Source organism: Anneissia japonica, unplaced genomic scaffold (genome assembly GCF_011630105.1).
Source record: "Anneissia japonica isolate Jap-2015-1 unplaced genomic scaffold, ASM1163010v1 scaffold11151_len745516_cov174, whole genome shotgun sequence".
NCBI classification, from domain to species: Eukaryota; Metazoa; Echinodermata; class Crinoidea; order Comatulida; family Comatulidae; genus Anneissia; species Anneissia japonica.
In genome coordinates, this window is record NW_022744950.1 from 202,437 (window position 1) to 213,086 (window position 10,650).

Genomic DNA, 10,650 nt, shown 5'->3' on the forward strand with positions numbered 1-10,650 from the left:
GTCCCTCCTCCCAAAACGATATTTAAAAAAAAAATAGGGACTTCTAGATGGTTGGGATTGGAAAACTAAGCCTTTTTTTTTTTCGGTCTGACTGCCCAACGAGCTTTGGCCGATGGGGGGGGGCTTAAGTTCGGTAGGCCTATCATCGTAAATAAACGTTTACAAAGATATGCTTGTGTCTTCATTGTGTTATTTATTCATTTAACACTGGATAGGCTTCATTGTATTTATTACCCTGTTTCTAAGGTGTTTCATTGCACACAGGCGCTTATTAATTCAAATAAGCGCTTTAGAAAGAAATCACATTTGGTGCAGCGCTTATTCTAGAGCGGCTCTTATTTGAGAGCGGCACTTAATCGAGAGCGGCGCTTATTTGAGCATTTATGGTATATTATGTGATTTTGATTGATTGATTGATTGATGGATGGATAGTGCATTACATAATTTTACCCTTTGTGAATATGCAAACCCTTGATTCCAGGACTTCATACTACAGTATAAGACACTGATAGAGACAGAATGCACTACATTTCCTTGTTAGGTTAATACAATCAGTGAAATGGGGAATCCCCCAAATTGCTGTTTATTGATTCAGTACATTATCTGTATATACTTGTTAAATGAAAGTAAACGGAAGTACACACTTTTACTGGTTTTGATAGCAGTCATAACAAAGATCAAAATCCCAATGTAAAGATGGATACTACAAGATATTTGATATCTTCATTGTTAAGAAGACAATAAATTTGAGATTTGACAGGCAACCAGAAAAAATAATAATACAATAACACAATTTTTTTGATTACAATCTTTATAATATTTGTCTTGATTGAGGGTCATTTATTAGAAAAGTGTTCTGACATATTTTCACTAACTCCAGCTTAATAACAATAATGCAACAGCAAAATATTTTAAAAAACATTTTAAAGAGAAACAACGTATGTAAATACTTGTGGAAGATATAACAACTAGTTTATACTTGGTTAACCTAAATAAGAATGGAACTAGTTAACCTATATAATAATAACATAGATGATTTTTTTATTGTGTAAAGTGCTATAAAAGGCTGTTAAAATCAATCATTATGGTTAAACTAAATATTAATTATGTTGTTAACCTGATTAAAAATATTAATAAATTAGTTCATCTAAATACTAACCTAGTTAACCAAAACAGTTTTATATCCTATATAGTAACCTTAATAATTAAATAATTATGATGATATTGTTAATGTGTACAGTTACATAATTTCTTCTGTCTTTATTTTGATTACAGTTAGTCATATTTCACCAAAAGAACAACTCTAAATGTCTACATTGCATTATTACAATATTATTATTATTATTACGGGGCTTTGCCTATTGCAGTAATGAAAATTATATGATAATAAAATTTATAATGAATAATATTATTAATAATATTTAGGATTTTTTGCTCCTGTTATTGTTTGCATGTCTGTGATTTTGTTTTGTTTGAAAATATTGAGCAATTTCCAGAACATATCAAATCATATGATCAAATCTGATTATAACGAGACTTACCAAAACCACTGAACTACATTCTTTTACTTTTAATTAATTACTAATTTTTTTTATTCTTAATTTATCGATACCTATTAATAGAACATAGAAAACTTTTGTAATGGGAATTTCCCAAATTTTTCCATCTTGAAAATTGGACAGCAAGGATCTGATATGGTTCATTAACTGTGAATAGATTACAAAAATATTGATCTAAGAGTGACAGAGTCCTAGATAATAGTGTTCGCACAGTTGTACAGACAAAACAACAGTGTTACAGAATGCTGGGGGCTAATTCAGTAGTGTTCAGCCTTGATATTGAAGTCGAATATTTTTGTTTAATTGAAAGAAAATGAAAGTCATTGTAATAATAGCCCTGGTTTTACATTAGTAACAATAGATAATATTGTGTGATTTGCTTTTTGTAGTCTGGTTTCAGACTTCTTGTCTGGTGGAAAGGTCCAGATTGTTTACACACTGTCTGCCAGAGTTCTCAAGCTGTACAAAACTTCCTCTGTCGTTGCTGTGACAAATACAAATTATGGATATAAAGAAACGTAGACAAATAAATTATGGAGATATATAAATAAACCCATAAATAAGCCTAGATATTGCCCAACATAAAAAATAATGAATTCAACACAGTTTGATAGATTGTTTTCCTCTGACAAACTAAATTAACATTAATTTTCTATTTATAACTGAAAATTTATGAATTACTGATGTTGACTTTTACCAAGTTCTGAACTCTGGTCTGAATGTGAAGCTGAATTTATTTTCTTTTAACAGGTGCAGATCTAGATATTTTGAAATGAGGGGCAGGGGCAGATCCAGTAAGGGGGTGGGGGCATGGAGGCATGTTCCATCCACCCCCATTTTGCCACTAAATTTTAAAAATTTCAATGCATATCAATGTTATGTGCTACTCACTTATCTATTTTGAAACTGTTGTAAAAAATTCTGGATCAGCCAATGAGGGGGAACAAATTTCATATAGGCATAGATATAATGTAATTATACTGATAAAAAAGTAACCTTAACCCTAACCCTTTACTGCAAATATTTCAATTATTAAAAAGACCCCTCTTAAATATATATTAGATAATTGATTACATTTTTGCCTATAGAAACTACCAAACTCATGATCCAACCAAAGAGAGGAATGTTAATAATAATGATGATTATTAGTTATTAATATTATTATTATTTTAAGGATTAGGAAGTAATAGTTATTTTTAATCGTCAGAAAAACTCTGGATTTAAAAACAAGACCTTGGGCTTCAAAGGCAAGATTTTATAACCAAGCTACTGCTCTGCATCAATAATTTTATTTGAAAAAAAAACCCTTCAACATACCTAAATATGTCCATGATGACATTACATAATGACCATATATAGGTACATCATGACTATATATGGGCATTTTCAATGAGGGGGAACAAATTTCATATAGGCATTGATATAATGTAATTATACTGATAAAAAAGTAACCTTAACCCTAACCCTTTACTGCAAATATTTCAATTATTAAAAAGACCCCTCTTAAATATATATTAGATAATTGATTACATTTTTGCCTATAGAAACTACCAAACTCATGATCCAACCAAAGAGAGGAATGTTAATAATAATGATGATTATTAGTTATTAATATTATTATTATTTTAAGGATTAGGAAGTAATAGTTATTTTTAATCGTCAGAAAAACTCTGGATTTAAAAACAAGACCTTGGGCTTCAAAGGCAAGATTTTATAACCAAGCTACTGCTCTGCATCAATAATTTTATTTGAAAAAAAAACCCTTCTGTGACATACCTAAATATGTCCATGATGACATTACATAATGACCATATATAGGTACATCATGACTATATATGGGCATTTTGTCAAATTTTATAATCTGGACATAGTCTGGTTTCCATAAAGTTGCTAGTAATTGTCACTTATTCTCAACACACTAGGGAAGACTGCCCGATTTAACTGACCTATATAGCATTGCCATAAGGAGATAGCGTGTAGTGATTTTATAGCAATTAAGCTGAATAATGAAAATAATACTGTATTCCTTTCTCATTTTTTGACATAATCTTTGAAAGCCTGAAAGCTAACTTGCAGAGGTTTAAATTAGTAATAATACAGATTAATAAAAATATCGTAACAATTTAAAGACACATGCAAGTCAGAAAGGGCTCTATGCTGCGTTTGAGCCACAATGCTACAGTTAATGGGGGTTACCTTATGGGGTTTTTTTAACTTTCCTGGGAATAATGTATGCTGAATGCTTTGCTCAAGGACATAATCATAATACACAGTGAAGGTATTGACCTCAGGATTAAGAGACTGAACAAATACTGCTGAACCAACTGCGCTATTTATATCTTTAAAAAAAAATGATATAATGGACTATTATAACTGATACAAATCCAGGCATAGGCAATTCAATAGCCTGGTTCACTGATCTCAATTAATAGAGTTAAAAAAAGGTCTTTCCAAAATACACTGACAGTGCTCAGATGAAGGGTTGAGTTTTCTATGGCTCAGCCAAACCTACCTGTTGATAAGCTAAACCACCCCCTTCCTTTTCGTAAAAAAAAAAAAAAACCAATAACACGATGAAATTCACCAAATACATTCTAAAGGGGTCAGCACTGTCATTCGCAAGAGCTCATCTTCAGCAGGGGTGCGCCAGCGATGGGCTGGGGGACAGGGCCCCCATCTGGGAGATAAATCTGGGAAATCTGACCCCTCGTTGGAGCATCGGCCCCATTGTAGCCTGGGCTCTATTGGGTATCCTCCAAATTAAGGAGTCTTGGTTACTGGCCTGTAAATTTATGTGCTGATACCCCCATCACTTTTCACCGAATTAACTACCATATGCAAATGAAATTTGTATCGATATTGAGCAAGAAGAAGTGAAACCAATATGCTGTTTTCCATTTGAAATTTGTACATCAAACATAAAGTGAATCTTGCACACCATACCTTCACAGCACATCTACTGTGTATTAACAGAGAGTCTAGAAACTGGTATATGTTCTTTCTCCTCTCTAGTGGTGCTGCCAAAGGGATGATGATGATTAAGGGATGATCTTACACTCTTGTTGTTAAAAACTTGAAGCAAAAATATATATTTTTTTTATGCATAATATATTTTGAAACAGACAAGCTTAAAATGGGAACAAATATATTCCAGGTGCCACTGCCACACTAGGTCCCCAACCCAACATCCCCATCTGGATTCCTTACATACCATTATGTAATGTTATGCACCGTTTATTCGAAGAAAAAAATAAACACTCTTGGATTTTGTTCGAGCAAGGCGTTTATTCCAAATTAAAGTGGTGTGTTTATTCAAATAAATTCGGTATCTACTTTTTATCTCAAATGATTCGTCTACGAAAAATCTTAACATCCCAAGCTTTCCATACATTCATTGGCTAAGAAGTTCATACTCATTTATCATTAGAATGTGCCTGATCATCTATAGGTTAACATTAAACTCCAAATAATGACATGAAAGTCAACAATTCAATCTATTTAATAGTTTTGATACTGATAGTGTAACATATGTTAGTTTGTAGGCCTATTTGATAACGTGTTGTAAAGCTAGAAATAGGGCAGAGCAGAAGCCTTTAAAGGTTAAATCTGTTCCTAAATGGAAGAGCCTAAAGACAAAAATCATATATATATCTGTCTCTTATACACATCTAGAGGTGTATTATATTTGTGTGTGTGGTATAAACTATCAATATTTAATTTCATATTAAAGTGTAGAAATAAGGATGTTTTTAGTAGGAAGTGGATAGATAGTATTACAATGTTATAAGCTCCACTTGTCAGAAGCCTCTCCATATTTCTTTTAATTTTTTTCTCTGTCACATCCTGGTCAATCTGAGTGCATTACACGTGCAGTTGTGTTGTTTGCACGCATGATTATATATGCACAAAGGGCAATTGAACCATTCTTCAGTATCAAATACCTTTTGTTGATATAATTTCTAATATAATGGAAAGATAAAAAATTTCCTCACTACTGAATTGAAAAAAAAAATTACTTTTACCAAAATTGTTCGCATGAATTTGCTGATTATCAATTTAAGAAATCTTTTTAGTATTGTGTCTGTAAATCATTTAAAACTGAATTATTTTGATACATGTTTATAATCCAAGTTAATAATTTTTTTTTATTCTTTTAAAAACACAATTAATTTTTTTGATTGTATTTTTGAGGGGGTTTCTTTTCATGTTTCACCACATATGTTATATCTTTAAAATCATTGTCCTGGATATTAGACAATGTATATACCTATATATTTCTGGGTCTAGGACTAATGATAAATTTCTGTAGTGTATTTGTCTATTTCCATAATATGTCCATAATTAGGTAAAATTTCCGTAGCAATAAAACTTGAGAACTCTGCAACCAGTAACTGATAAGAGTTAACATAGACACAGATAAAATTTAAACTAAACAGTGATGTATAATAATGACCAAATAAATGCAATGTGTAAAACAAAAACAGCCCTTAGTCAAGACTGTTTTTATACCTTATTTTGCATATCTTATTTCTGGAGATTTCAAGGCAGCGGCGGGTGTATAAATAAAAATAAAGGAAAACAAATTTTTTTTTTCTGAAATTTCCAGCAGGTGCGCTGATTGACCAAAAATAAAATTGTATTTTTATTCAAAATTTTCATTATTGGTGGGTAAAAACTGGTAACTACTAACATTTTGTACACATTCTCATTCACCATTTCCACTTTACTGTAACATGAAACAAGTTAACCTACTTCCCATGGAAAGTATAATCTGATAAACAGAACCAGAGTTTAAGTATACAAATTATAATGTTTGATGGAAAATTAATGAATTTTTACTCCTTTGTGAAAGCAAGGTGTTTGATATCTTGTTGATCACGTTTCATAACACATGATCCTCCTTCTACGATATCACTGACCTGACCTTTTTGAACAGGATGTTATCGCTCATTAAACACTTCACATCGCAATCCACCATCATACAGCTTCCTCTGTATAAAGTATGCTAACTTGCATTAATTGCTATTTTAATTTCATTACTTTTACTATACAATAAAAAGAAGTATTCTTTGGAAAAATGCTATTATGAGGTTTTGTAGGATGTTTGTTTATCACTTCATATAAAACCATTACTTCCTCAATCGCCCATCAAGCCAGACAAGGGTCTGAATGTTGTGCAATAAAAATTTCATGCAAATATGCAAGATCTGACACAACCGTACTTCATAAGTGTTAGAGTTTAAACTGTTCTGTTTTTATCTTTGTTTGTTTGTCTTCCTTATATTGCTACAGTTTTTGTTTTTGTAAAGTACAAGGAGGTACTTAAATCTTGGGATGTATATTGATAATGATAATGATAATGATAGTGATAAGTGGTTTTGATTCATAGTATGTCATTGTAACAGATGATACTGCTTCATTACTAAGCAGCTACCCATCAAAGTTGTCAATATGGCTTGAGTGCCACCATGGCTAACCAATTTTCATAGTTTTTTCAATTGATCTATCAAAACCAAATATTTCCCAATTTAAAAAAAAAAATGGGGAGATTCTTTTACCAACGAGGCCTAAACGACCCCTCCCCCACCCCTACTGGTCCCACTAGCAGCCACTGCATTGGAAGTCGTTAAGATTAAGATCAAGGTAGACAAGTAGTTTTATGGGTGATGGATTTACTGATAAAGTTTGCATCCTGAATTGCTTCCAAGTGGACTTGCGTTATGAAAGAACAGGATTTATCCACTAATCTAGACACACTGTACTGCAGATCATATATACTTTCTGAACTATATATAAGTACTTTGTTAATATTGATAGTATAAACATTACTTTTTTATTTATTAATTCTTAAAACCAGGTTAAAACTTGATTGTTATTGTGAATATTATTTATTATTGGTATTATTATTATTATAAATATTATTATTATTTCCTTTACCTATTATTATCATTATCGTCATTGTTATTATTATTATTATTATTGCTATGAATGTCACTGTTGTTTTTATTAACATTATAATTGTTATTGTTATTACTATTAATTATTAATTATAATAATACAATTTTACTACAATCCTGATTTGCTATTGCTGTTTACTGTATTTATTTGTGCTTCCTTTGTAAATAAAAGCATAAAATTATTATTTTCTCATCACAAATATACTTCCCATCCACAGACTTGTAGATTATTTGAAGCCACCACTGACCCCAGAGGTGAAAGCAAATGTTACTGACCTCACAGTCATCTATCTAAATCAGTTTAACTTACATGGGGAAAATGAAGATGAAATGACAAACAATAAAGGAAAGACTGACAAAGAGGTGGAGACACCACAAGTGTTCCATGAACCATGGCAACCATTCTCTATTGATAAAATTGACTCAAAATACTTGCAATCAAGTGCATCGGACAGAAACAAAGTTCAGACTAAAGACGATGAGGTACTAAGGAGCTGCGATAAACACTGCGAGGCATGGCAGCGTAGCAAAGGTAACGTGTGAACAATGGTTACAACAGCGATGATGATTGATGGTAACAATTTAACAGACTACACTATGCATCCTGGGTAGAAACATAACTCAAACAAGTCCAGCGACCCACATATACTGTAAACATAACCGAACTATGCATTGTTACTCCTCTAGTGACCCGCATACCCCACCCTAACAGAGATATACATTCTGGGATAGGGATGTTAACCTCCCCTACGTTTTTTTAAGGGACCCATACACCAGCAACCTAACTATGTATCTTGGGGTAGAGATGTTTCTATAATATGGGCCTAGTTATCCTTACCTTTACTTGTGAACAAAACCGAACTATGCATTCCCGAGGGAGGGAGGGACATTAATACGAGATACGAGAAGCTTTATTGCAATTTTTTATCATAAAAAAATTGAAGTTGAACAATAGACTAAGAAAACACAGTACAATAACATCACAAAAAAGGACACAAACACTAAATAAATTTTAAAAATTTCATGAAGTAAAACAAAGTAAAAAAATTACGAAAAGCTCAAAAATAAGGCAAAAAAGGGATTAGGCCTAAGAGAGAATATAATTGGGTATATTTACAACTTTATATGCAATTTAGAAGCATTGAAGCAAAATATTTACAAATCAGCGATTCTGAGTAAAAATTTTAACAGGTATAAAGAAGTTAAATTTGTAATTAGGCGATAATTAAATTAATTGATATTTACAAAACGTATAAAATAAATTCATAAAAAAAATTAATATAAGATTTACAAATACAATTATTTAAGGATTACATTTTTTTTTTTTTATTATTTAAAAAGTTTAGAAAGATAGCGTTACCAGCATGTGCTCAGTCTACCAATTATTGAACTCCACTAAGGTACCCGTGACCTGCATATCCCTGCCCTAACAAAACTACGCATATTGGGGTAGGACCGCAACTATGATCCTAGTGACCCACATACATTGTCCTAGCTGAGCATAAACCACAAAAGTCTATTAATTATGTAATTCCATAAAATTATTGGAACACATTAACTAAATTTAGTTATTAAAATATTTAAAATATACTGTGTTCTCATGATATTAATCAATTATGATATATGCGTAAAGGTTATTTTTAAGTTATCAGGTATAACTATGTTAATAATCTAATTGCTCATCATGCTATACTGTATTATTTTATCTTCACATTCAGCTGATATACAATGGAGTCAGTATCCATTAGGGAGGCTGCCAGGGCAATTGTCTCACCCAGAATATTTGCTCTTGAAGCCAAAGTCAGGAAAACTTAACAATGAAGATGCAAATGGAAATAACATGTATGTCATTTGTTTTAAATTATAAATAGTAAATTAAATTAATGATTCATTGATTCTTTGATTGATTAATTGATTAATATATTGGTTAAATATTTTTATGTGGTTTCCAATATGCAACTGATTACTTTAAAACCACAAATTGAAGCCCAGTGGGCTTAATTCTTTAACTGAAGCCCATCTCAAATTGAAGCCCCCTCTTTTATTTCCAAAATTAGCCTCGAAAAGAAGCCCATCTCAAAAAACAAGCCCATGGGTTTCTTTTCAAGATAGCATAAGCTACTTTTCGAGATAGTACACAGTCACTGTACATGAATTTCAAAAAAACAAAATAAATTAAAAACAAACTTGGTTTATACAGTAGTTTAGGTGATTTAATGTCAGTTAAATACACTCCAGGATGCAGATTGATGTTACAGTGGCCGTATTATTGTTTTATAGGACAAATTCACAAAATTTACAGCGAATTCATTTTGAAAAGAAGCCCCTCTCTTTACTTTGCCAAATTAACCTCGAAAAGAAGCCCATCTTGAAAAGAAGCCCATCTAAAGTTTGCAAAAAAAAAAAAAAGCCCAGGGCTTCAATTTGAGGTTTTACGATGTTTGTTTAATTTTACAAAATTTCTACATGGATTAATATATTGCTTGATTAATTACTTATCTATAGTAAATTAGAAAGTGGGTTAATTATATAGTAATCATAGATATTTATTAATTATATAATTTTTTTATTGATTCATGATAACTAGTTTCTACATTAAAAATATAAGATAAGATGATTAACAGATTGATTTGTTGATTAGCTGATTGTTGATTGATAACTACTTATCTGTAGTAAATTAATCAAATAATGATGAATTGATTGATTGATGGTTTGAATGAGTGATTGATTGATAGATCAATTGATTTGTACCAAAATCACCTACCCCAGGGGTCCTGAGTCTCCTGGAAATTCGGACGGACCCCCGCACTCCCACAAACCCAACAGTTCTCCTGAAAAATAACCAATCTATTCGTACTATTACCGGTTATGACGTACTGTTGCTGCATGTGGGCACCTACTGAAATTTCAAATATTTATAGACTAGAAAGGGTACAAAAAAAGGCAACTAGAATAATTATGTACAGAAAGGAAGGAAATTGGGACACGTCATATTTATATAGATTAAGGATTTTGAATATTTTAAGCATGGAGGATATTTTTAAAGTATATCGACTAACGTTAGGTTTTAAAATAATGCATGGACAATGTCCATTGTCGTTTAATAATCTTGTGAGATCAAGTGAAAGGTGTGA

General features: G+C 31.5%; 1 protein-coding gene across 1 annotated transcript in view; it reads left to right on the top strand.

Moving 5' to 3' along the window:
* Nucleotides 1–9,602, top strand: part of LOC117119750 (ribosomal biogenesis protein LAS1L-like) — a 19,939-nt gene extending 10,337 nt beyond the window's left edge. The window contains exons 10-11 of the mRNA XM_033264618.1: nt 7,735–8,048; nt 9,235–9,602. Coding sequence (XP_033120509.1) covers nt 7,735–8,048; nt 9,235–9,383 — 463 coding nt within the window. The 3' untranslated portion in view covers nt 9,384–9,602. The remainder of the gene's footprint in view (nt 1–7,734; nt 8,049–9,234) is intronic.
* The last annotated feature ends 1,048 nt before the right edge of the window (nt 9,603–10,650 follow it).